Source organism: Mustelus asterias, chromosome X, assembly GCF_964213995.1.
Source record: "Mustelus asterias chromosome X, sMusAst1.hap1.1, whole genome shotgun sequence".
Lineage (NCBI taxonomy): Eukaryota > Metazoa > Chordata > Chondrichthyes > Carcharhiniformes > Triakidae > Mustelus > Mustelus asterias.
The window spans coordinates 4,701,479-4,728,532 of NC_135834.1; the positions used below are offsets into that span (position 1 = coordinate 4,701,479).

General features: G+C 48.8%; 1 protein-coding gene and 1 long non-coding RNA gene across 2 annotated transcripts in view; both read left to right on the forward strand.

The window, feature by feature from the left end:
* The window catches only part of LOC144481891 (beta-1,4 N-acetylgalactosaminyltransferase 1-like), an 84,725-nt gene extending 68,820 nt beyond the window's left edge, over positions 1–15,905 (forward strand). Inside the window, exons 8-10 of the mRNA XM_078201053.1 lie at positions 1,152–1,292; positions 4,655–4,892; positions 14,805–15,905. Coding sequence (XP_078057179.1) covers positions 1,152–1,292; positions 4,655–4,892; positions 14,805–15,022 — 597 coding nt within the window. The 3' untranslated portion in view covers positions 15,023–15,905. The remainder of the gene's footprint in view (positions 1–1,151; positions 1,293–4,654; positions 4,893–14,804) is intronic.
* An 8-nt stretch (positions 15,906–15,913) lies between these two features.
* Positions 15,914–23,646, forward strand: LOC144481901 (uncharacterized). The gene is made up of 2 exons (XR_013495799.1): positions 15,914–19,041; positions 22,982–23,646. It is a non-coding gene; the product is annotated as an uncharacterized LOC144481901 (long non-coding RNA).
* The last annotated feature ends 3,408 nt before the right edge of the window (positions 23,647–27,054 follow it).

The following is a 27,054-nucleotide window of genomic DNA, read 5'->3' on the forward strand; positions in this document are numbered from 1 at the left end:
AATTCGTGGGACATGGGTGTCGCTGGTTGGCCAGCATTTATTGCCCATCCCTAGTTGCCCGAGGGCAGTTGAGAGTCAACCACATTGCTGTGGCTCTGGAGTCACATGTAGGCCAGACCGGGTAAGGACGGCAGATTTCCTTCCCTAAAGAACATTAGTGAACCAGATGGGTTTTTCCAACAATGGCTTAATCAGATTTTTAATTCTAGATGTTTGTTATTGAATTCAAATTTCACCATCTGCCGTGGCGGGATTCGAACCCGGGCCCCCCGGAACATTACCCTGGGTCTCGAGACAATGACAATACCACTATGCCACCGCCTGCCCTCTGTGAATATATTGGGCCCGATCTTACCTGTCGTTCATGCCACGTTCCCGCTGGATTGGAGGATTTGACTCCAGCCAAATCTCCGTTCACTGCGGCGGGATGGGAAAATCCCGCCGGCGTGAACGGTGGTAAGATTCCGGCCCTTGTTTCCGGGTTAGTGACCAATGCCTCAGGTGGGTGTTACCGTGCCTCTGCTTAACAGCTCCCGACGAACTCCTTTTCTCTCTCTGAAAGGCTCCCCTGAACGTTTGGAAGCGGGCCAAAGACATACCTGTGGCCACCACTTTGTACGGCGCTAATAGTCCGCAGCAGCCTAAGATACTGAGCAAGAACTGCAAAAAAAAGCAAAAATACTCGAGCTGCAGGAAAAAAATAAGGAAAGCTAACGCACAAGGAAAAATTAAAAAGATTTGGATCAAATCAAAACATTTCCTGTCAGCGCAAGCTGCAGCTCATCTTTAAGAGACCTGTTTGAGCAGGCCCGACTCCAGCTGGGCACCTGATCCGTCAGTTAAGATGGCTGAACCACATTCCTGTCTGAGTGCTAGGAATTCTGGCAATTCGAGGACCAACATTTACATCATTTTGAGGCCTTTACAAGTAGCACAGCCAGCTTTGCAACCAGGCCCACCCGGCAGGCTTATCGTTACCAAGGGCCCGGTGTGAAGCCTGGTTAGTTTGGGACGTGTGTCAGGGAATTGTGGGTACGCTGCTCGCGATTTCTCCCCCCCCCGCCCCCCCCCCCCCCCGCCCCACCTACCCCAAGTGATTGTGACTTTCTCCCTGGCATCTTCCCTCAATGAATTTTTCTCTGCGTCTCCAGGGGTGGTTCGCCGGGCGGAACTTGGCTGTCTCCCAGGTCAAAACTAAGTATCTGCTGTGGGTCGATGATGACTTCATCTTCGCCGCGGACACCAAGCTGGAAAAAATGGTGGACATCCTGGAGAAAACAACCCTGGATATAGTGAGCTTCCTGTACCCTGTGTTAACCATATTAGGAAAGCATGTGGCGTGTGTTGCGTGAGGTGACCCTTCATTGGGGAGTCCCTTTGTTTGCCAGGGAACCCGGGGCATGGTGGGGTCAGGGGTCGTCATTGGCAGGACAAGATGTTACCGCCAGCAAAATCAATGAGAAAATCCTGACCGAGGTATTTGATATGGCGGGGGGGTGGGGGGGAGGCATTAATAATAGAAACATTGCCATGGCTCAGCTGGCAACAGACTCAAGTCCAAGCCAAAGGTTCAGGTTCAAATTCTGCTCCAGACACCAGAGTTCAACATCCAGCCCGATGCTCCAGTACTGTACTGAGGGAGTGCCGCACTGTCAGAGGGTCAGTGCTGAGGGAGTGCCGCACTGTCAGAGGGTCAGTACTGAGGGAGTGCCGCACTGTCAGAGGGTCAGTACTGAGGGAGTGCCGCACTGTCAGAGGGTCAGTACTGAGGGAGTGCCGCACTGTCAGAGGGTCAGTGCTGAGGGAGTGCCGCACTGTCAGAGGGTCAGTACTGAGGGAGTGCCGCACTGTCAGAGGGTCAGTGCTGAGGGAGTGCTGCACTGTCAGAGGGTCAGTACTGAGGGAGTGCCGTACTGTCAGAGGGTCAGAACTGAGAGAGTGCCGCACTGTCAGAGGGTCAGCACTGAGGGAGTGCCGCACTGTCAGAGGGTCAGTACTGAGGGAGTGCTGTACTGTCAGAGAGTCAGTGCTGAGGGAGTGCCGCACTGTCAGAGGGTCAGTACTGAGGGAGTGCCGCACTGTCAGAGGGTCAGTGCTGAGGGAGTGCCGCACTGTCAGAGGGTCAGTACTGAGGGAGTGCCGCACTGTCAGAGGGTCAGTGCTGAGGGAGTGCTGCACTGTCAGAGGGTCAGTACTGAGGGAGTGCCGTACTGTCAGAGGGTCAGTACTGAGAGAGTGCCGCACTGTCAGAGGGTCAGCACTGAGGGAGTGCCGCACTGTCAGAGGGTCAGTACTGAGGGAGTGCTGTACTGTCAGAGAGTCAGTGCTGAGGGAGTGCCGCACTGTCAGAGGGTCAGTACTGAGGGAGTGCCGCACTGTCAGAGGGTCAGTGCTGAGGGAGTGCCGCACTGTCAGAGGGTCAGTACTGAGGGAATGCCGCACTGTCAGAGGGTCAGTGCTGAGGGAGCGCCGCACTGTCAGAGGGTCAGTGCTGAGGGAGTGCCGCACTGTCAGAGGGTCAGTGCTGAGGGAGTGCCGCACTGTCAGAGGGTCAGTGCTGAGGGAGTGCTGCACTGTCAGAGGGTCAGTACTGAGGGAGTGCTGTACTGTCAGAGGTGCCCTCTTTCAGACGGGACATTAAAATGAGGTCCCAGCTGCCCCCTCAGCTAAATGTACAACATGCAGGGGTGAACTGGGCCAATATTTATCCCAGAACCCGCATCATCCAAAAAACAGCTGATCTGCCTTTTATCTCTGCTGCCTATGGGATCTTTCTGTGCACAGACTGGCCGCTGCGTTCCCCACGTTACAACAGCTTCTAAAGCATTCGAGTGGCTTAAAAGTGAGAGTTGTGAAAGGCGCTATGTCAATGCAAGTCCTATCGTCTGTCAGATTTCCCAGGTTTGTGGGGGGGGGCCACAGTTATCTAAATAGTCTGCCGAACAGTCATTAGTAAATTTAAGATGGTTCATTTAGTTTATGATGAGACAGCAGGTTTGGTTATGATATGTTCATTAATTTGACAGGAAAGGTACATGACCCCGCAATAGTGACAACAGAATTCTGCCCTTTGGTTCAATGATTGCCTCACTCCCTCGATCTTCCTCCTCTGATCCATCCTCCACCTCAAGAGTGAAGCTGCCCCTCCCCACCACCTCAGCCGTACCTTCCCCTTTTGCTCGTGCACATATTAACATCGCCTTTTTTCCCAGGGGCTGGTAACTTAGTCAGCATGAGTCATCTATTCAAACAATTCCGACCAATTGATACAGGACAGGTATCCAGACTAAGATTTAAAAGTTTCTTTCATTAGTGTCACAAGTAGGCTTGCATTAACACTGCAATGAAGTTACTGTGAAAATCCCTCAGTCGCCACACTCCGGCGCCTGTTCGGATAGAGATTTACAGCATGGAAACAGGCCCTTCGGCCAAACTTGTCCATGGTTCACTGAGGGACAATTCAGCATGGCCAATCCACCTAACCAGCACATCTTTGGACACTAAGGGACAATTTAGCATGGCCAATCCACCTAACCTACACATCTTTGGACACTAAGGGGCAATTTAGCATGGCCAATCCACCTAACCTGCACATCTTTGGACACTAAGGGACAATTTAGCATGGCCAATCCACCTAACCAGCACATCTTTGGACACTAAGGGACAATTTAGCATGGCCAATCCACCTAACCAGCACATCTTTGGACACGAAGGGACAATTTAGCATGGCCAATCCACCTAACTTGCACATCTTTGGACACTGAGGGGCAATTTAGCATGGCCAATCCACCTAACTTGCACATCTTTGGACACTGAGGGGCAATTTAGCATGGCCAATCCACCTAACCTGCACATCTTTGGACACTAAGGGACAATTTAGCATGGCCAATCCACCTAACTTGCACATCTTTGGACACTGAGGGGCAATTTAGCATGGCCAATCCACCTAACTTGCACATCTTCGAACACTGAGGGGCAATTTAGCATGGCCAATCCACCTAACCTACACATCTTTGGACACTAAGGGGCAATTTAGCATGGTCAATCCACCTAACTTGCACATCTTTGGACACTGAGGGGCAATTTAGCATGGCCAATCCACCTAACCTGCACATCTTTGGACATTAAGGGGCAATTTAGCATGGCCAATCCACCTAACTTGCACATCTTTGGACACTGAGGGGCAATTTAGCATGGCCAATCCACCTAACCTACACATCTTTGGACACTAAGGGACAATTTAGCATGGCCAATCCACCTAACCTACACATCTTTGGACACTAAGGGACAATTTAGCATGGCCATTCCACCTAAACTACACATTTTTGGAGTGTGGAAGGAAACCGGAGCACCCGGAGGAAACCCACGCAGACACGGGGAGAAGGTACAAACACAGATAGTCACCCATGGCTGGAATCGAACCCGGGTCCCTGGCACTGTGCGGGTAGCAGTGCTAACCACTGTGCCACGCTAGTAGCCAATGACGTTAGGAACTCAGGGTTGAGAATATACCCAAAGGTTCCATTACTTGTTGAGATGAACAGAGATAGAGGAGCTTTGATTGTCTTCATTGAGGCACCATTACCACTGCGGTGTTGGCAAGCCGGGCCTAGCAAATACCACCTCAGCCCTACCACCCTCTCTTACTTTGCAGGTTGGAGGCTCGGTGAGGGAGGTGACGACTTACTCGGCGACATTCCTGCACAAACTCCACGTGGAGGCAGGCGGAAAGGAGGGAGACTGCCTGATCATCGAAGGGGGATACCACCACGGGGTCAAAGGGTTCCCCAACTGCGTCGTCACGGACGCCACAATCAACTTTTTCATGGCTCGCACGGAAAAAATGCAGCAGGTGGGGTTTGATCCTCACATCACAAGACAGGGACACTTAGGTGAGTGAATGCCATTTAGAGGCACGAACATTGGGAGAGAGGGGATAATATAGAAAATAGCAACCAAAAAATAACATACTGGAGAAACTGGCAGAACCCTTTAGAGTATGGATAGGCAGAGGGATCTGGGTGTACAGGTACACAGGTCACTGAAAGTGGCAACGCAGGTGGAGAAGGTAGTCAAGAAGGCATACGGCATGCTTGCCTTCATCGGCCGGGACATTGAGTTTAAAAATTGGCAAGTCATGTTGCAGCTTTATAGAACCTTAGTTAGGCCGCACTTGGAATATAGTGTTCAATTCTGGTCGCCACACTACCAGAAGGATGTGGAGGCTTTGGAGAAGGTACAGAAAAGATTTCCCAGGATGTTGCCTGGTATGGAGGGCATTAGCTATGAGGAGAGGTTGGAGAAACTTGGTTTGTTCTCACTGGAGCGACGGAGGTTGAGGGGCGACCTGATAGAAGTCTACAAGATTATGAGGGGCATGGACAGAGTGGATAGTCAGAAGCTTTTCCCCAGGGTGGAAGAGTCAATTACTAGGGGACATAGGTTTAAGGTGCGAGGGGCAAGGTTTAAAGGAGATGTACGAGGCAGATTTTTTACACAGGGGGTGGTGGGTGCCTGGAACTCGCTGTCGGGGGAGGTAGTGGAAGCGGATACGGTAGTGAGTTTTAAGGGGCGTCTTGACAAATCCATGAATAGGATGGGAATGGAGGGATATGGTCCCTGGAAGGGTAGGGGGTTTTAGTTCAGTCGAGCAGCATGACTGGTGCAGGCTTGGAGGGCCGAAGGGTTGTGTGTTGTAGGTTTCTTTGCTCTTTGTTCTAAAACCATCGCAGGTTAGCCTGGGCTGGCTTTCAGGCCCCCAAACCCATTCTCTGAAAGCAGGACAGAGAAGGCCATCCTGAAACCAAGCCTTGGGCCTCACCGCCATCTTTGGACTTGCCCAGCGGGGTAAAGGGAGATTATCACCATGGGTGCGCACGCCCCTTCTCCAGAACGGAAGCCACCAAGATAAGCGGTCAGCGGATGTGTTAGCAAGGCCACAAACAAATAGAAAGCAAAAAGGGGGAAAGGAAAGATGGACAGAGACCCAGAGGGAGTTAATAGAACATAGAACATTACAGCACAGTACAGGCCCTTCGGCCCTCGATGTTGCGCCGACCAGTGGTACCAATCTAAAGCCCCTCTAATCTACACTATTCCAATATCATCCATATGTTTATCCAATAACCATTTGGATGCTCTTAATGTTGACGAGTCCACTACTGCTGCAGGCAGGGCATTCCACACCCTTACTACTCTCTGAGTAAAGAACCTACCTCTAACATCTGTCCTATATCTCTCACCCCTCAATTTAAAGCTATGTCCCCTCGTGCTAGCCAACACCATCTGAGGAAAAAGGCTCTCACTATCCACCCTATCTAATCCTCTGATCATCTTGTATGCCTCTAAGTCACCTCTTAATCTTCTTCTCTCGAACGAAAACAACCTCAAGCCCCTCAGCCTTTCCTCATACGATTTTCCCACCATACCAGGCAACATCCTGGTAAATCTCCTCTGCACCCTTTCCGACACTTCCACATCTTTCCTATAATACGGCGACCAGAACTGTACGCAACACTCCAAATGCGGCCACACCAGAGTTTTGTACAGTTGCAGCATGACCTCCTGGCTCCGAAACTCAATCCCTCTACCAATAAAAGCTAACACACCGTACGCCTTCTTAACAACCCTATCAACCTGGGTGCCAACTTTCAGGGATCTATGCACATGGACACCCAGATCCCTCTGTTCATCCACACTACCAAGTATCTTACCATTAGCCCAGTACTCTGTATTCCTGTTACTCCTTCCAAAGTGAATCACCTCACACTTTTCTGCATTAAACTCCATTTGCCACCTCTCAGCCCAGCTCTGCAGCTTATCTATGTCCCTCTGTAACCTGCCACTTCCCTCCGCACTGTCTACAACTCCACCGACTTTAGTGTCATCCACAAATTTACTAATCCATCCTTCCATGTCCTCATCCAAGTCATTAATAAAAATGACAAACAGCAGTGGCCCCAAAACAGATCCTTGCGGTACACCACTAGTAACTGAACTCCAGGATGAATATTTCCCATCAACCACCACCCTTTGTTTTCTTACAGCTAGCCAATTCCTGATCCAAACCACTGAATCACCCACAATCCCATGTGTCCGTATTTTCTGCAAAAGCTTACCATGGGGAACCTTATCAAACGCTTTGCTGAAATCCATATACACCACATCAATCGCTTTACCCTCATCCACCTCTTTGGTCACCTTCTCAAAGAACTCAATAAGGTTTGTGAGGCATGACCTACCCTTCACAAAACCGTGCTGACTATCCCTAATCAAATTATTCCTTTCTAGATGATTATAAATCCTATCTCTTATAATCCTTTCCAATACTTTGCCCACAACAGAAGTAAGGCTCACCGGTCTATAATTACCAGGGTTGTCCCTACTCCCCTTCTTGAACAAGGGGACAACATTTGCTATCCTCCAGTCTTCTGGCACTGTTCCTGTAGACAATGACGACACAAAGATCAAAGCCAAAGGCTCTGCAATCTCCTCTCTGGCCTCCCAGAGAATCCTAGGATAAATCCCATCCGGCCCAGGGGACTTATCTATTTTTACCCTTTCCAGAATTGCTAACACCTCCTCCTTATGAACATCAATCCCGTCCAGTCCAACAGCCTGCATCTCAGTACTCCCTTCAACAACACTGTCCCTCTCCAGTGTGAATACCGACGAAAAATATTCATTTAGTGCCTCTCCTATCTCTTCAGACTCCACGCACAACTTCCCACTGCTGCTTCACAGCTCCAGGGTCCCGGGTTCGATTCCCGGCTCGGGTCACTGTCTGTGTGGAGTTTGCACATTCTCCTCGTGTCTGCGTGGGTTTCCTCCGGGTGCTCCGGTTTCCTCCCACAGTCCAAAGATGTGCGGGTTAGGTTGATTGGCTAGGTTAAAAATTGCCCCTTAGTGTCCTGGGATGTGTATGTTAGAGGGATTAGCGGGTAAATATGTGGGGGTAGGGCCTGGGTGGGATTGTGGTCGGTGCAGACTCGATGGGCCGAATGGCCTCCTTCTGCACTGTAGGGTTTCTATGATTTCTATGATTTCACTCCTGTCCTTGACTGGCCCTAATCTTACCCTAGTCATTCTTTTACTCCTGACATACCTATAGAAAGCTTTAGGATTTTCCTTGATCCTACCTGCCAAAGGCCTCTCATGTCCCCTCCTGGCTCTTCTTAACTCTTTCTTTAGGTCCTTTCTGGCTAACTTGTAACTCTCAAGCGCCCTAACTGAGCCTTCAAGTCTCATCTTAACAGAAGTCTCCTTCTTCCTCTTCACAAGAGATTCAACCTCCTTAGTAAACCACGGTTCCCTCGCTCGTCTGCTTCCTCCCTGCCTGACAGGTACATATTTATCAAGGACGCGTAGTAGCTGTTCCTTGAACAAGTGAGTTTGTTAAATGGGTTTGTTATGCATTGACAGAGGCGGGGGGAGGGGCGAGGCCCACACAGGAAAGGTAAGTCAGGGGAGAGAAACAATATAAAGGTTGCCAGTCTGGCAATTTTGAGATTGAAGTGGAAAATGGGGACAAAACCCCAGCCAGCGTGTGAGCTGGTTAAGAGCCCGACCAGATGGAAGATCCCAGCCTCAGCCTCATGTAGGCCTCTCTCTCCTTCAGTCAGCCCACCTAGATGGTGAGCCACGCTTCGTGGGCCACACTCCTGTGGGAAAATTGTGGATTCAAGTCCCACTTGAGCGCACGCTCTCGGCTGATGTTCCAGAGCAGGACCGAAGGAGTGATATGCCGTCTTTCTGATGAGCTCAGATCTTGGGTGGATCCAAAAGATCCCACGATCCTTTTTCAAAGAGCAGGGAAGTTCTCTCCAGTGTCCGGGCCGATATTTATCCCTCAACCATAGAACATAGAACAGTCCAGCACAGGAACAGGCCCTTTGGCCCACCATGTTGTGCTGAACATGACACCAAATTAAACTCATCCCTTCTGCCTGCCCTTGCTCCATGTCCCTCTATTCCTCACATATTCCTGTGCTTATCGAAACGCCCCTTAAACATCCCTATCGTATCTGCCTCCACCACCACCCCTGACAGTGCGTTCCTCACTTAGAGATAGAGCAGAGAATCATAGAATTCCTACAATGCTGAAGAAGCCATTCGGCCCATCAAATCAGCACTGATTCTCCAACCGAGTATCTTACCCAGGCCTTTTCCCTGCAATGCTATATATTTACCCTGCTAATCCACCTAACCTGCACATCATTGGACACTAAGGGGCAATTTAGCATGGCCAATCCCCCTAACCTACACATCTTTAGACACTGAGGGGTAATTTAGCATGGCCAATCCACCTAACCTGCACATCTTTGGACACTAAGGGGCAATTTAGCATGGCCAATCCACCTAACCTGCACATCTTTGGACACTAAGGGACAATTTAGCATGGCTAATCCACCTAACCTGCACATCTTTGGACACTAAGGGGCAATTTAGCATGGCCAATCCACCTAACCTGCACATCTTTGGACACTAAGGGGCAATTTAGCATGGCCAATCCACCTAACCTGCACATCTTTGGACACTAAGGGGCAATTTAGCATGGCCAATCCACCTAACCTGCACATCTTTGGACATTAAGGGGCAATTTAGCATGGCCAATCCACCTAACCTGCACATCTTTGGACACTAAGGGGCAATGTAGCATGGCCAATCCACCTAACCTGCACATCTTTGGACACTAAGGGGCAATGTAGCATGGCCAATCCACCTAACCTGCACATCTTTGGACACTAAGGGGCAATTTAGCATGGCCAATCCACCTAACCTACACATCTTTCGGACTGTGGGAGGAAACCGGAGCACCCGGAGGAAACCCACGCAGACACGGGGAGAAGGCGCAAACTCCACACAGACAGTGACCCGAGGCCGGAATCGAACCTGTGTCCCTGGCACTGTGAGGCAGCAGTGCTAACCACTGTGCCACCGTGCCGCCCATAATTCAGGCATTCAGTAACCTGACTAATCTGCCTTGGGTGTTTCTGATATGTGGGATAATCCACTTTGAGCAGTGAATATCATACATTGGCTTACAGAAAATCACTTGACTTGTTGTCAAATGCATTTTGGCTAGTGTTGCAGAAGAAGGCAGAGGGACCTGGGTGTCCTTGTGCACCAGTCGCTGAAGGTAAGCATGCAGGTGCAGCAGGCGGTAATGAGTCAAATGGTATGTTGGCCTTCATTGCGAGAGGTTTCGAGTACAGGAGCAGGGTTGTGTTGTTGCAATTATACAGGGCCTTGGTGAGGCCACACCTGGAATATTGTGTGCAGTTTTGGTCTCCTTTTCTGAGGAAGGATGTTCTTGCTCTCGAGGGAGCGCAGCGAAGGTTTACCAGGCTGATTCCGGGGATGGCGGGACTGATGTATGAGGAGAGATTGAGTCGGTGAGGATTGTATTCACTGGAGTTCAGGAGAATGAGGTGGAATCTCATAGAAACTTATAAAATTCTCACAGGATTAGACACGATAGATGCAGGAAGATGGTGGGGGAGTCAAGTGGTCATAATCTAAGGAGTTGGGGTGAACCATTTAGGACTGAGGTGAGGAGAAATTTCTTCACCCAGAGGGTGGCGAATGTGTGGAATTCACTCCCACAGAAAGTAGTTGAGGCCAAAACATTGTGGGTGGGATTTTCCAGCCACGCCCGCCCCAAGACTGGAAAATCCCACCCGAGGTCAATGGACTTTTGCATGGTCCTGTCCCACCCGCTACAATTCCCGTGGCGGTCAGGACAGGAACATTCCGCCCTGTATGTTTTCAAGAAGGAATTAGATATGGCACTTGGGGCGAAGGAGATCAGAGGATGTGGGGGGAGGGGGGGGAAATGGGATAAGGCTATTGAGTTGGATGATCAGCCATGGTCACAATGAATGGAAGAGCAGGCTCGAAGGGCCGAATGGCCTCCTCCTGCTCCTATTTTCTATGTTTCTATGAATGGGTAGGTGTTATTTGGCCGTGAATTGGTAGGTTGCTCACAGGGGACGCTGAAATTCGGGAGTCGGGAGGGGGAAGTGGACGAAGGAACCGAAAGTATCCCAGAAGGAACTTGGGGCGACATGGTAGCACAGTGGTTAGCACTGCTGCTTCACAGCGCCAGGGACCTGGGTTCGATTCCCGGCTTGGGTCACTGTCTGTGTGGAGTTTGCACATTCTCCTCGTGTCTGCGTGGGTTTCCTCCGGGTGCTCCGGTTTCCTCCCACAGTCCAAAGATGTGCGGGTTAGGTTGATTGGCCATGCTAAAATTGCCTCTATGTGCCCTGGGATGCGTAGGTTAGAGGGATTAGCGGGTAAATATGGGGGGAGGGCCTGGGTTGGATTGTGGTCGGTGCAGACTCGATGGGCCAAATGGCCTCTTTCTGCACTGTGGGGTTTCTATGATTCTAAGGAATGTTTCCCACCTAGAAACTGGAGGAGGATTGGGGAAATGCGATTGGTAGTGGGATCGATGTTGATGAGAATGGGGGAGGATGGTTTGGTGGAAGCCGGAGCTTGGGTGGTTAGAGCAAGAAAGACATGGATGAAGATAGAGGAAGCTGACGTTTTTAGGTGGACCATAACATCAACTTGAATTCATATTGCCCTTTCAATATAATATAAACCATCCCAAGGTGATTCAAAGGGGCGTTATAACACAAAGTGCCACCCGAGCCATATAAGGAGATATTGGAATTTTCCTGACCCACCCGCCACAGGAATCGTAGCAGCCTTGGGAGGGTGGGGGGGAGGGGGTGGGGGATCGGACCATACAAAGGTCCGTTGACCTCGGGTGGGATTTTCCAGTTTTGCGGCGAGTGCGGCTGGAAAATCCCGTCCGTCAGGTCAGGTGACCAAACGTTTTGTGAAAGAGGTTTTAAGGAACGCCTCAAAGGGGGAAAAGAGAGTTCGAGAGACAGCGAGACGAGGGGAATTCCAGAGCTTGGGGCCCCAGGCAGCTGAAGGTATGGCCGCCAATGGCGACGCGATTGCAATCGGGGAATGTTCATGAGAAGCCGGAATTGGAGGAGCGCGGCTGGTTTGCACGGTTGTGGGGCCGGAGGAGATTCCAGAGGGAGCGAGGCCAATGGGGGGAGAGAGGGTGGCTGTAAACAAAATGATGAGAATTTCAAAATGGAGGCCTAGTTCAGCCAGAAGCCAGTGTAGGCCAGTCAGCGAACATAGGGAGGGTGATGGGTGATAGACTTAGGACATGGACAGCAGAGTTTTGGATGACTTCAAGTTTAAGGAGGGTGGAATCATAGAATCTACGGCACAGAGACAGGCCCTTCGGCCCAAACTGGTCCATGCCAACCAAAAAGCCCATCTAAGCTAACCCCATTTGCCTGCATTTGGCCCATATCCCTCTAAACCTTTCCTATCCATGTATCTGTCCAAATGCCTTTTACATGTTGTCAATGTCCCTGCCTCAACCACTTGAAACATTGAATGTATTCAAGAGGCGGCTGGATATAGCACTTGGGGCGAATGGGATCATGGGGAGAAAGCAGGATTAGGCTATTGAGTTGGATGATCAGCCATGATGGTGATGAATGGGGGAGCAGGATCGAAGGGCCGAATGGCCTCCTCCTGCTCCTATCTTCTATGTTTCCTCCGGCAGCTCATTCCACACTCGTACCACCCTCTGTGTGGACAAGTTGCTCCTCAGGTTCCCATGAATTCTTTCCCCTCTTAACTTAAACCAATGCCCTCTCGTTCTGGATTCCCCAACCCTGGGAAAAAGACTGAGTGCATTCACCCTATCCCTGCCTCTCATGATCTTATACACCTCTATAAGATCAGCTCAGGATCCAATGGAGGACCACGCCAACAGCCTGGTTCAAACTGAGAGTGGCTAAGAGAACGGTTCAAGCCAGCATTTGTCTCACCCACTGCTTTGACTCTTCTCTCTCTCTCTCTCTCTCTCTCATAAGAACATAAGAACTAGGAGCAGGAGTAGGCCATCTGGCCCCTCGAGCCTGCTCCGCCATTCAGTAAGATCATGGCTGATCGTTTTCTGGACTCAGCTCCACTTACCCGCCCGCTCACCATAACCCTTAATTCCTTTACTGTTCCAAAATCTATCTATTCTTGCCTTAAAAACATTCAATGAGGTAGCCTCAACTGCTTCACTGGGCAGGGAATTCCACAGATTCACAAACTTTTTTGTGAAGAAGTTCCTCCTCAACTCAGTCCTAAATCTGCTCCCCCTTATTTTGAGGCCATGCCCCCTAGTTCTAGTTTCACCCGCCAGTGGAAACAACTTCCCTGCTTCTATCTTATCTATTCCCTTCATAATCTTATATGTTTCTATAAGATCCCCCCTCATTCTTCTGAATTCCAATGAGTATAGTCCCAGTCTACTCAGTCTCTCCTCATAAGCCAACCCTCTCAACTCCGGAATCAACCTAGTGAATCTCCTCTGCACCCCCTCCAGTGCCAGTATATCCTTTCTCAAGTTAGGAGACCAAAACTGTACACAGTACTCCAGGTGTGGCCTCACCAGCACCTTATACAGCTGCAACATAACCTCGCTGTTTTTAATTTCCATCCCTCTAGCAATGAAGGACAAAATTCCATTTGCCTTCTTAATTGGTAATGCATTTTGGAAGGTCTAATACAGATGGGAAATATACAGTAAATGGCAGAACCCTTAAGAGTATTGATAGGCAGAGCGACCTGGATGTACAAGTACACAGGTCATTGAAAGTGGCAATGCAGGTGGAGAAGGTCGTCAAGAAGGCATACGGCATGCTTGCCTTCATTGGCCAGGGCATTGAGTTTAAAAATTGGCAAGTCATGTCGCAGCTTTATAGAACCTTAGTTAGGCTGCACTTGGAATATAGTGTTCAATTCTGGTTGCCACATTACCAGAAGGATGTGGAGGCTTTGGAGAGGGTACAGAAAAGATTTACCAGGATGTTGCCTGGTATGGAGGGCATTAGCTATGAGGAGAGGTTTGAGAAACTTGGTTTGTTCTCACTGGAACGACGGAGGTTGAGGGGCGACCTGATAGAAGTCTACAAGATTATGAGGGGCATGGACAGAGTGGATAGTCACAAGCTTTTTCCCAGGGTGGAAGAGTCAATTGCTAGGGGGCACAGGTTTAAGGTGCGAGGGGCAAGGTTTAAAGGAGATGTACGAGGCAAGTTTTTTACTCGTAGAATCATAGAATCCTACAGGCTGAAGGAGGCCATTCGGGCCACCAAGTCTGCACCAATCACAATCCCACCCAAGCCCTATCCCCATAACCCCATGATTTTACCCTAGCTAGTGCCCCTGACACTGAGGGGCAATTTAGCATGGCCAATCCACCTCACCTGCACATCTTTGGACTGTGGGAGGAAACCGGAGCACCCGGAGGAAACCCACGCAGACCCGGGGAGAGTGTGCAAACTCCACACAGACAGTGACCCTAGTCGGGAATCGAACCTGCGTCCCTGGTGCTGTGAGGCAGCAGTGCTAAGCACTGTGCCACCGTGTCGCTCTACTCAGAGGGTGGTGGATGCCTGGAACTCAAGGGAGGTAGTGGATAGTGACTTTTAAGGGGCATCTGGACAAATACATGAATAGGATGGGAATAGAGGGATATGGTCCCCGGAAGGGTAGGGGGTTTAGTTCAGTCGGGCAGCATGGTTGGTGCAGGCTTGGAGGGCCGAAGGGCCTGTTCCTGTGCTCTAATTTTCTTTGTTCTTTGTTCTTAATTACCTGCTGCACCTCCAAACCAACTTTTTGCGATTCATGCACAAGGACACCCAGGTCCCTCTGCACAGCAGCATGCTGCAATGTTGTTTTAACCATTTACCATTCTCTCGCTGCAGAATTTTTTGTTGACGGCTTGGGCCTCCTCCATGTTGGCTCCTGTAGCGATGTCAAGATAGATCACGCCTCCAAAATCACGATGCCGTGGAAACAGAAAAGCAAGAGTGAGAAAATGTACCACCAATTGCGTTACGTCCAGGGGTCAGAGGTGGATAGCAGCTTACAGGACAAGCTGTTTTACTTCAAAAACCGATTCAAATGCATCAGGTACGGCTAAAGAGGCACAGCTCTTGACTCCAAATGATTTGAAAGCTCAGGTATTCACGTGCAAAGCTGAATTCCAACTGATTTTGCTTCACTTCCACTTAAGAACTCCTCCGAAATTGCCACCGTCCAGAAGATGGTGGGACTGCCAGACCCTTGCTGCTACTTCCAAATCATTGCTTCTGCACTTGTCTTCTTTGCTGTTTTTAAACAGGCGCAACATCCTCCAACATGGTGGCCGTGAGGTGGAGACGCCGGTGTTGGACTGGGGTAAGCACGGTAAGAAGTCTCACAGCACCAGGTTAAAGTCCAACAGGTCTGTTTGGAATCACGAGCGCTGCTCCTTCATCAGGTGAGTCACCTGATGTTGTGAGACTTCTCACTCCAACATGGCGGCCCCCACTTGTCTTCAACTTCCCGGCTTAAAAAAAACAATTCCCTGTTTGATCGGAGCTGTTGCCCATGAAATATTCGACGCACACACTTGTTGATCACTCAAGGAACAAGTTTACTCAGGTGCTCCGACTTTCAGAGACAAATAAGGGAATGTGGCTCAAGCTTTGTTTTATTCAAACATTTGTGAGTTAAAGAAACAACTCTCGCGCAATAAATTAAGTTAACGTTTTCCCAGACTGGACTGCTGCCTGCAAACAGATGCTACACCCGTGCTGGCGAAGATAGCTGGGTTGTTGGATTCAATTCACAGAGCTAGCGTCGACGGATGGACTCAGGATTTGCTTTGGTACAAGGGTGGCTCTCACCCGTCCACTTCCGTCGTCGTCACGGGTCGCAGGTCACGGCCGGCCGGCTAAGCCTTCGCTTGGGGATCGTCTCCAGATGTCCGTTTTTATCACTCTCTCCCAGACCCCTTCTGGAATGTTCTCTGGCTTTCAGCCAATGGGAGCTCACAGGGTGGGTGGGTGAGAGGGGGCAGGAGGGAGGGGGGGGAGGGGGGTATCACAGCACCCAATGAAGTTAGGCCAGTACATCTGAGGTGCACCTATCCTTTTGCAAGATATAGTCAACAGCAGGGAGTCTGTCTGATACTGGGCAACACACAAACATAACGGGCGCCATCTTACCGTCAGTTCGCGCCACGCGGTCGGAGGTCGAGTCGGAGAATTTGGCAGCCAGCCAAATCTCCTTTCACAGCGGCAGGATGGGTAAAATCCCACCGGTGTGAATGGTGGTAAGATTATGGCCAATGTCTTTTTTTGTCCTTCTGGCTGAGTACCTCTTGACGAGTTTCGGGTCAGAACTACTCTCCCATTGGCCCCTGTTGGCCTTTGACCTGGGGTAACCTTGCTCCGCATTCCATCAGGCCTATTTGCTCGCAGAAGCTGTTTGGTGGTGGATTAATTTAAAGTGTCCTATTTTATGTTGGGCCCAGTTGCTTAGGCTGTTGGCCACTTGGCCACAGAGGAATGAGCACAGTAAATTGTCCCTTCGTGTCCAAAGATGTGCAGGTTAGGTGGATTGGCTATGCTAAATTGCCCCTTAGTGTCCAAAGATGTGCAGGTTAGGTGGATTGGCCATGCTAAATTGCCCCTTAGTGTCCAAAGGTGTGCAGGTTAGGGGGATTGACCATGCTAAATTGTCCCTTAGTGTCCAAAGGTGTGCAGGTTGGGCGGATTGGCCATGCTAAATTGCCCCTTAGTGTCCAAAGGTGTGCAGGTTAGGGGGATTGACCATGCTAAATTGCCCCTTAGTGTCCAAAGGTGTGCAGGTTGGGCGGATTGGCCATGCTAAATGTGTGGGGTTATGGGGAAAGGACAGGGGGTGGGTTTGGGTCAGATACTCTGTCAGAGAGTTGGTGCAGACTCAATGGGCCAAATGGCCTCCTTCTGCACTGTAGGGGTTCGGTGGAAGAGACAATTGCGAAACAATGAAGGTTTTTTTTTAAGAGTAATATCTGAATGTCAGGGTGGGGATATCCATTGCCACTGCATCTCTCAGGATCTGTTCTGCTGCTCCAGATAAATCTTACAGCTCCGTCCAAGTTAAATATGTTCATACGGCTTAAAGAGCTTTGCACATGCCACACCGATGCCACCGTAAGATTGCCCACAAGCCACCAAACATACGTGCCATCCCTCCCATACTGACTGGGCACTGCCCATCGTCAATGACACCTTTTTGATTCCGGGGCAAGGTCACAGGGCCTTGTTTTTGCGGGGTGACGCTGACTCTGGAAGCCATTAAAAATGGCGGCTGGGACCCGGATGCGGATGTCCGGCCAGATTCCCATTTTTGCTGGCTTGGGAAGGGAGCAGGGCATCATTCACACGGGCGGGGAACCTAAACTCAGTGGGGCCTATTGAAATTAGTGCTGAATTCAAGCAGACCCCATTCCTGTCGCTCCCAGGGCCTTAACCCATATGTGAGTCACAAATTTATAGATGGGATGTAAACACTCTTGAAGGGTGGATGAGGTCTGTTTAAATGTCATGATCTGAAGTTATTTAATCCCCCAGCGCTTGAACAATTAAAGAAGAAAAAACAGGCTACAGCTGTCAATTGGAGTAAAAAAACCACCCACTGTTTGATTGTTTTGATTGACAGGCCATCAAGTATAGCTTAGAACAAACCATTTGGCCAACAGTATCCAGACTTCATTGTTGACATTTCCCTAAGGACAGTTTTTATTTACAGGATGTGGGTATCGCTGGCTAGGCAGCATTTATTGCCCATCCCTCTCGCCCTTGAAGTTTTCACGACAGGTGAATGCTTGGCTGAGTTTTGAAAGCACCAAAATCACTACCCTCACAGGAGGGTTGAGTTCACATTTTGATTGACAGTTTTGAGGGGCTATTAAAGCATTAGATATCTTTAATCTGATTATTAAATCGAAGTTTATTTGTTTTTACAACAGACTCACCACTTAAGGGGATTTACAATTTTTAATGGAGTCTTTTTCAGTATCAAGTGTGTATGAGTGAGAGTACTCCTAGATTATTCCTTTTCCATCTCCGCCTGTCTCCTGTGGTCTCTCTCTCTCATGGATACTGGGAGAGTGGCTATGGAAGAGGCATGGGTAGTGTAGGGTGCATGGAGATGGCATGGGGAATATGAGGGATATTTATTGCCCATCCTGAATTGCCCCTCAAGGAGGTGAATGGTGAGCTGCCTTCTTGAACTACTGCAGTCCATGTGGTGTAGGTACACCCACAGTGCTGTTAGGGAGGGAGTTCCAGGATTGTTATTGGACATCAGTCAGTCCATGTGGTGTAGGTACACCCACAGTGCTGTTAGGGAGAGAGTTCCAGGATTGCTATTGGACATCAGTCAGTCCATGTGGTGTAGGTACACCCACAGTGCTGTTAGGGAGGGAGATCCAGGATTGTTATTGGACATCAGTCCGTCCATGTGATGTAGGTACGCCCACAGTGCTGTTAGGGAGGGAGTTCCAGGATTGTTATTGGACATCAGTCAGTCCATGTGGTGTAGATACACTCATAGTGCTGTTAGGGAGAGAGTTCCAGGATTGCTATTGGACATCAGTCAGTCCATGTGGTGTAGGTACACCCACAGTGCTGTTAGAGAGGGAGATCCAGGATTGTTATTGGACATCAGTCAGTCCATGTGATGTAGGTACGCCCACAGTGCTGTTAGGGAGGGAGTTCCAGGATTGTTATTGGACATCAGTCAGTCTATGTGGTGTAGGTACACCCACAGTGCTGTTAGGGAGAGAGTTCCAGGGTTGTTATTGGACATCAGTCAGTCTATGTGGTGTAGGTACACCCACAGTGCTGTTAGGGAGGGAGTTCCAGGATTGTGATTGGACATCAGTCAGTCCATGTGGTGTAGGTACACCCACAGTGCTGTTAGGGAGGGAGTTCCAGGATTGTTATTGGACAACAGTCAGTCCATGTGGTGTAGGTACACCCACAGTGCTGTTAGGGACCCATCTGGTTCATTAATGTCCTTTAGGGTAGGAAATCTGCCGTCCTTACCTGGTCTGGCCTACATGATCAGGGGTCGCCAAAATCACAGCAATGTGGTTGATTCTCAACTGCCCTCCAAGGGCAACTAGTGATGGGCAATAAATGCTGGCCCAGCCAGCGACGCCCATGTCCCACGAATGAATAATAAAAACGATCAGAGGGTAGGTGACATTGCTGAGGCTCTGGATTCACATATAGCAAAGACTGGGTAACAATGGCAGATTTTCTCCCTCAGAGAGTACCAGATGGGCTGGTCGCACAATCTTAAAGTTTTAAGTTTATTTATTATTGTCACAAGTAGGCTTACATTAACACTGCAATGAAGTTACTGTGAAAATCCCCGAGTCGCCACACTCCTGTTCGGGTTACACTGAGGAAGAATTTAGCACGGCCAATGCACCCTAACCTGCACGTCTTTCAGACTGTGGGAGGAAACCGGAGCACCCGGAGGAAACCCACGCAGACACAGTGGAAAATGTGCATGTTGATCCAGAAGGAACTCTTCCAGTGTAGACAATAAAAACAAAACTTACTCCAACTTATAAGAAAAGGTTTAATTAAGAAACTTCATTACTCCAACACTTCAGGCCTCACCCTGGGCCATTCCAAGCAATTCAACAATTCTCAACAGATTCCAATTTATACTGAGTCAGCTGATCATCACATCATTGTGCCATTGGTTACATAGTTTATTGGGTCAGCTGACCCTTACAGCTTGTTACCATTGGTCACACGACAATAGATCCAATGTTATCACCGGTTACATTCTAACAGTGCAGACTCCGCACAGACAGTGACCCAAGCCGGGAATCGAACCCGGGCGCTGTGAGGCAACAGTGCTATCCACTGTGCCACCGTGCCGCCCTGTTAGTTTCATGGACACCATTACCGAGAGCAACCTTCCAGAGTTATTGGGGGTGTCAATTTGGGGATACCTTTGGTCGTTTTTTTAATTCATTCGTGGGACACGGGCATCACCAACTGGGCCAGCATTTATTGCCTGAGGGCAGTTGAGAGTCAACCACATTGCTGTGGCTCTGGAGTCACATGTAGGCCAGACCGGGTAAGGACGGCAGATTTCCTTCCCTAAAGGACATTAGTGAACCAGATGGGTTTTTCCAACAATAGTTTCATGGTCACCAGTAGATTCTTAATTCCAGAATTTACTGAATTCAAATTCCACCATCTGCCGTGGCGGGATTCGAATCCGGGTCCCCAGAACATTAGCTGAGTTTCTGGATTAATAATCTGGCGGTAATACCACTGGGCCATCACCTCCCTATTATGAGCTAAGCTGTCAAAACCCATTTCATTGAGGCCCCTTTAAAACCAATCGAGAGAGTGACTTCAGAAACATTAGCTTGAGGGTTCAATTTATGGTTAACGTGAGTGCAGGCTAACTATGTCACTCAGTCCCATGATTATCGCTGTCTAAAAGTAGCGAGATTGCAAGTATATTTTGAGGCTGCAAAATAATTAGAAGTACAGCTTTGCCTTGGAGCCCGTCTTGCAAGTGGAGGGAGAACGGAATGGTCTATTAATACGCAAGGCCCAAAATTGTATTGCTATGTCCCACATAAACTGATGAAGCCCATTTAAAAAGATGCCCATCAACCGGATGGTAGTGCCACCATTTAACTCTTCCATTCAAAGGCTGGCAAGACCTAGGGTGGCCACGAATGCCCCAAGGTCGGAAAATCCCACCCGAGTTCAATGGACCTTTAGCATGGTCTGTAGACCTCAATTCCCATGGGGGTGGGATGGCAAAATTCCCCCCCCAAATTACCAGCAGTTATTTGACCAGTACAGCGAGTCAACCCCACATTCTGTGAAAATCTGATTTCAGAATAGCAATGACTCGCCATTAGTTCCGTTCCACTTCAGATAAAGTTGTGTTCAGCTTGGCTCAGCAACAAGCACCCCTCTGCGTCAGAAGGTTACACACAGACGTACAAGTTAGGAGCAGGAGTAGGCCACAACGCCCCTTGGGCCTGCTCCGCCATTCAAGAAGATCATTGCTGATCCCACTGTAAACTCAACCCCTCATTCCTGTCCACCCCCCGATAACCTCCCACCCCCTCGTTAATCAAGGCTCCATCTCGCTCTGTCTTAAAAATATTCCAAGACTCTGCTTCCACCCCCCTTTCCAGGAAGAGAGTTCCAGAGACTCACTCCCTCTGAGAGACATTTCTCTGCATCTCCGTCTTAAATGAGAGACCCCTTATTTTTAAAGAGTGACCCCCTAGTTATAGTTTCTTCCACAAGAGGAAACATCCTCTCCACATCCACCTTCAGGATTTTAAAAGTTTTGATCAAGTCACCTCTTACTCTTCTAAACTCCAGCGAATACAAGTCCAAAGATGTGCAGGTTAAGTGGATTAGTCATGCTAAATTGCCCCTTAGTGTCCAAAGATGTGTAGGTTAGGTGGATTGGCCATGCTAAATTGCCCCTTAGTGTCCAAAGATGTGTAGGTTAGGTGGATTGGCCATGCTAAATTGTCCCTTAGTGTCCAAAGATGTGCAGGTTAGGTGGATTGGCCATGCTAAATTGTCCCTTAGTGTCCAAAGTTGTGCAGGTTAGGTGGATTGGCCATGCTAAATTGCCCCTTAGTGTCTAAAGATGTGCAGTTCAGGGGGATTGGCCCTGCCAATCACAATTCACACTACCAGAAGGATGTGGATTCTTTGGAGAGGGTACAGAAGAGGTTCACCAGGATGTTGCCTGGTCTGGAGGGTATTATCTATGAGGAGAGGTTGGATAAACTCGGTTTGTTCTCACTGGAGTGATGGAGGTTGAGGGGTGACCTGATAGAAGTCTACAAGATTATGAGTGGCATGGACAGAGTGGATAGTCAGAAGCTTTTTCCCAGGGTGGAAAAGTCAAGTACTCGGGGGCACAGGTTTAAGGTGCGTGGGGGAAAGTTTAGAGGAGATGTGCGAGACAAGTTTTTACACAGAGGGTGGTGAATGTCTGGAATGCGCTGCCCGGGGGGGTGGTGGGAGCAGGTACGATAGCGGCATTTAAGGGGCATCTAGACAAATACATGAATAGGATGGGAATGGAAGGATACGGATTCTGTAAGTGCATACGGTTTTAGTTTAGGCAGGCATCATGATCAGTGCAGGCTTGGAGGGCTGAAGGGCCTGTTCCTGTGCTGTACTCTGCTTTGTTCTTTGTTTCTTTGTTCTAAATAGCCCCTTAGTGTCCAAAGATGTTAGGGGAATTGGCCATGCTAAATTGCCCATTAGTGTCAGGGGGACTAGCAGAGTAAATACATGGGGTTTTGGGGATCGGGCCTGGATGGGATTGTGGTCGGTGCAGACCCGATGGGCTGAATGGCCTCCTTCTGCACAGTAGGAATTCTATGACTCTACAAGCCTAGCCTGTCCAACATTTCCGAATCAGGTTGTGGGTTTAATTGCCAGTGCAGAGACCTGAACACAGAATCCAAGCAGACCCTTCAATGTAGAAGGAGTGTTTGAGGCATCCCATTTTGGATGAGCTCTGTCTGCCCTTCCCTGCAAGGAGCATTGCAGCTTCTCCTGCCTCCGCACGGCGCTTCCGTTGGAGTCCAGTTTCCCATCGATCGCACTATCTCAGGGAAAACCAATCTTGCTGTGGGGGCTTCAAGCAAGTCCGCACTTTGCACAGTCAAAGGCCCTAATGCCTGCCTCAATCATTAATAAAGATTGTCTCGTGCTGTTTGTCCTTTACCAAGATGGCGACCGGCACACTTCACAACAGAAGTGGAGCCAATGGCCGAGTGGTATCATCGCTGGACTATTAATCCAGAATGTTCTGGGGTCCCGGGTTCGAATCCTGCCACAGCAGATGGTAGAATTTGAATTCAATTTAAAAATATCTGGAATTAAGAATCTACTGATGAAACCATTGTCGGAAAAACCCATCTGGTTCACTAATGTCCTCTAGGGAAGGAAATCTGCCGTCCTTACCCGGTCTGGTCTACATGTGACTCCAGAGCCACAGCAATGTGGTTGACTCTCAACTGCCCTCCAAGGGCAACTAGGAATGGGCAATAAATGCTGGCCCAGCCAGCGATGCCCATGTCCCATGAATGAAGAGAAAGAATGGGCTCACACTTCCGACCTGCCATTTTGGGGTCTTAGTCGTCCGCATTATGCCCGAACATGGGCAGACTTAATTTCCGGATCAGCATGGATGTGATGACGAGGATATTAATGTTCGTGGCTCTCAGGAATTTCGTAAGCAGGGACAAACCGGCCTCCCCGTCATCGAAGACGACCGGAGGTGGTTGTTTTTGGGAAACAAAAGGCATTCTGGAGAATCTACAGTTAACCACAGCGTCCTGGTCAGTTCAGTCATCCCTTTAATAAAGGAATTTGGGAATAGGAATCCCTTTTTTGTTTTTTTTCTAGCTCTTGGCTCCGATATATGTTTACCTTTCTTACGCACAAAACACAAGACAGGCACTCCATCTGTACAAATCAATCATCAGTGTTGTCCACAATTGCCCAGACAACAGAAGGCCCCCAAAGTGGCTGAGACAGCCTGCTTCAAATTATGTTTTTAACTCGATCCATGAGCTGCAATGTGTGTGTGAAACTGAGGGAAAATGTCAAAATGAAGAGAGATTAATATGGTTCAAGTAGAAATTAAATTGTGTTTTGTATACTGTCTGTGGTTAGGACCTTAATAAATATAATAATTGAATCTCATCAGTTGTGTTTCACTTATTAGCCTTCCCTGTTAATAATTTTGTAGTGTTTGCAATAGCTACAACAACTTGCATTTATGTAGTGCCTTTAAGGTAGAAAAGATCCCCAAACGTTAAAGATTAAAGGCATGGCAGTTCCTCATGCCCACCCTACCAGCCTTATTGATGTTAACCAACGTCATTCAAAATCATCTCCAGGTTGGCACGTGCCCACAATAAAACATCTTATCGGAGCTGTTCATGTCTTGCGTGTGCCCTTATGATGCCACCTTCCCATTACAGGCCTGGTTGGATGTTGAGCCAATTCAAAATGGCCACCAGTTGGTCCCACGATAGGTATATTGGGTTTAAATTGTTGATATTGGCATGGTGGTTAGCGTTGCTGCCTCACAGGGCTGGGGATCCGGGTTCGATTCCCGGCTTGGGTCACTGTCTGTGCGGAGTCTGCACGTTCTCCCTGTGTCTGCGTGGGTTTCCTCCGGGTGCTCCGGTTTCCTCCCACAGTCCGAAAGACGTGCGGGTTAGGGTGCATTGGCCATGCTAAATTCTCCCTCGGTGTACCTGAACAGGAGCTTGGCGACTGGGTGATTATCACAGTAACTTCATTGCAGTGTTAATGTAAGCCTACTTATAACAAATAAATAAACTTTAAACTTTATTAAACCAGAAGGTTGACGGTCTGGGAAGTAAAGGGGTGAAAGTTAACAATAACATTTTTAAAAAAGCATTTTTATGAAGGAGTAAACTGATAAATTTTTTTTGTCAGATAATGTTTTTGAGTACAATGCATTTTTTCTCAGTTTAGGCATTTGTGGGATTAAAATTGTCAATTAAAATAATTGTGCAAGAGAAGGGAATGAAGTGAGTTGATGAATTAAACCTGTTGGATATCAGAAATGCTTCAAATAAATTACTTCATAGAAGCATTTTTGTGGTCAGATTGTAAGCCTACTTGTGACACTAATAAACTTTTAAACTGTAAACTTCATGTGAAATGCTTCGATGAAGTAATTTATTTAAGCTTTTCTGATATCCAACAGATTTCACTCGTCATTTGCACCCTCACCGACTGCCTTTTCAGTGTTTGTTAAAATATTAAATATTTCATGAAAGATGAATAAGAAATTCTTCCATCTTGAGCCAAAATGAAAAGATTTCTTGGCTAACCTACTCATAGAATCTCACAGCGCAGAAGAGGCCCTTAGGCCCATCGAGTCCGCACCAACACACTAGAAACACCTGACCTCCCACCTAATCCCATTTACCAGCACTTGGCCCATAGCCCTGAATGTTATGATGTGCCAAGTGCTCATCCAGGTACTTTTTAAAGGATGTGAGGCATCCCGCCTCCACCACCCTCCCAGGCAGCGCATTCCACACCCTCACCACCCTCTGGGTAAAAAGGTTTTCCTCAAATCTCCCCTAAACCTCCCACCCCTCACAAAGAACAAAGAACAATACAGCACAGGAACAGGCCCTTCGGCCCTCCAAGCCCGCGCCGCTCCCCGGTCCAGGATTGAATCCTGAATCCAGGATCCCCGCCCAATTTTCCAGCCTATCTACATACCAATATCCTATCCACCGAGCTGTCCCTCACAGCTACGATGCTTTGTTCATTACAACCTATTAACTCACCCCCACCCCCCCATTCCAGACCATGTGATCTCCAGGGAGAGGCGAAAACCCAGAGTGAAAAACCCCAGGGCCAATATGGGGAAAAAAAAAATCTGGGAAATTCCTCTCCGACCCCCTGAGGCGATCGAAACGAGTCCAGGAGATCACAATGGCCCTGATCGGAAAATGCTTCCCAACCCTAGTCATTTCCACTTCCACGAACACCATATGAATTCCCTGCCCCCGAGACAGGTTCCCAACTATCCGCAGTCTCGCTCTGTACTGGCACCAGCAAGATGATCATAGAATGAAGCCTTGAAACGAGAAACAAGGAACAATTAGCCCGCGCCGCTCCCTGGTCCAAACTAGACCACTCTTTTGTATCCCTCCATTCCCACTCCGTTCATATAGCTGTCTAGATAAGTCTTAAACGTTCCCAGTGTGTCCGCCTCCACCACCTTGCCCGGCAACACATTCCAGGTCCCCACGACCCTCTGTGTGAAATATGTCCTTCTGATATCTGTGTTAAACCTCCCCCCCCTTCACCTTGAACCTATGACCCCTCGTGAACGTCACCACCGACCCAGGGAAAAGCTTCCCACTGTTCACCCTATCCATGCCTTTCATAATTTTATACACCTCTATTAAGTCTCCCCTCATCCTCCGTCTTTCCAAGGAGAACAACCCCAGTTTCCCCAATCTCTCCTCATAACCAAGCCCCTCCATACCAGGCAACATCCTGGTAAACCTCCTCTGTACTCTCTCCAAAGCCTCCACGTCCTTCTGGTAGTGTGGCGACCAGAACTGGACGCAGTATTCCAAATGCGGCCGAACCAACGTTCTATACATCTGCAACATCAGACCCCAACTTTTATACTCTATGCCCCGTCCTATAAAGGCAAGCATGCCATATGCCTTCTTCACCACCTTCTCCACCTGTGACGTCACCTTCAAAGATCTGTGGACTTGCACACCCAGGTCCCTCTGCGTCTCTACACCCTTTATGGTTCTTCCATTTATCGTGTAGCTCCTCCCTACATTATTCCCACCAAAATGCATCACTTCGCATTTATCAGGATTGAACTCCATCTGCCATTTCCTTGCCCAAATTTCCAGCCTATCTATATCCTTCTGTAGCCTCTGACTATGTTCCTCACTGTCTGCAAGTCCTGCCAGTTTTGTGTCGTCCGCAAACTTACTGATCACCCCAGTTACTCCTTCTTCCAGATCATTTATATAAATCACAAACAGCAGAGGTCCCAATACAGAGCCCTGCGGTACACCACTAGTCACAGGCCTCCAGCCGGAAAAAGACCCTTCCACCACCACCCTCTGTCTTCTATGACCAAGCCAGTTCTCCACCCATCTAGCCACCTCCCCCTTTATCCCATGGGATCCAACCTTTTTCACTAGCCTACCGTGAGGGACTTTGTCAAACGCTTTACTAAAGTCCATATAGACAACATCCACGGCCCTTCCTTCGTCAACCATTTTGGTCACTTCTTCAAAAAACACCACCAGGTTAGTGAGGCATGACCTCCCTCTCACAAAACCATGTTGACTATCATTAATGAGTTTATTCCTTTCTAAATGCGCATACATCCTATCTTTAAGAATCTTCTCCAACAACTTCCCCACCACGGACGTCAAGCTCACCGGCCTATAATTACCCGGGTTATCCTTCCTACCCTTCTTAAATAACGGGACCACATTGGCTATCCTCCAATCCTCTGGGACCTCACCTGTGTCCAGTGACGAGACAAAGATTTGCGTCAGAGGCCCAACTATTT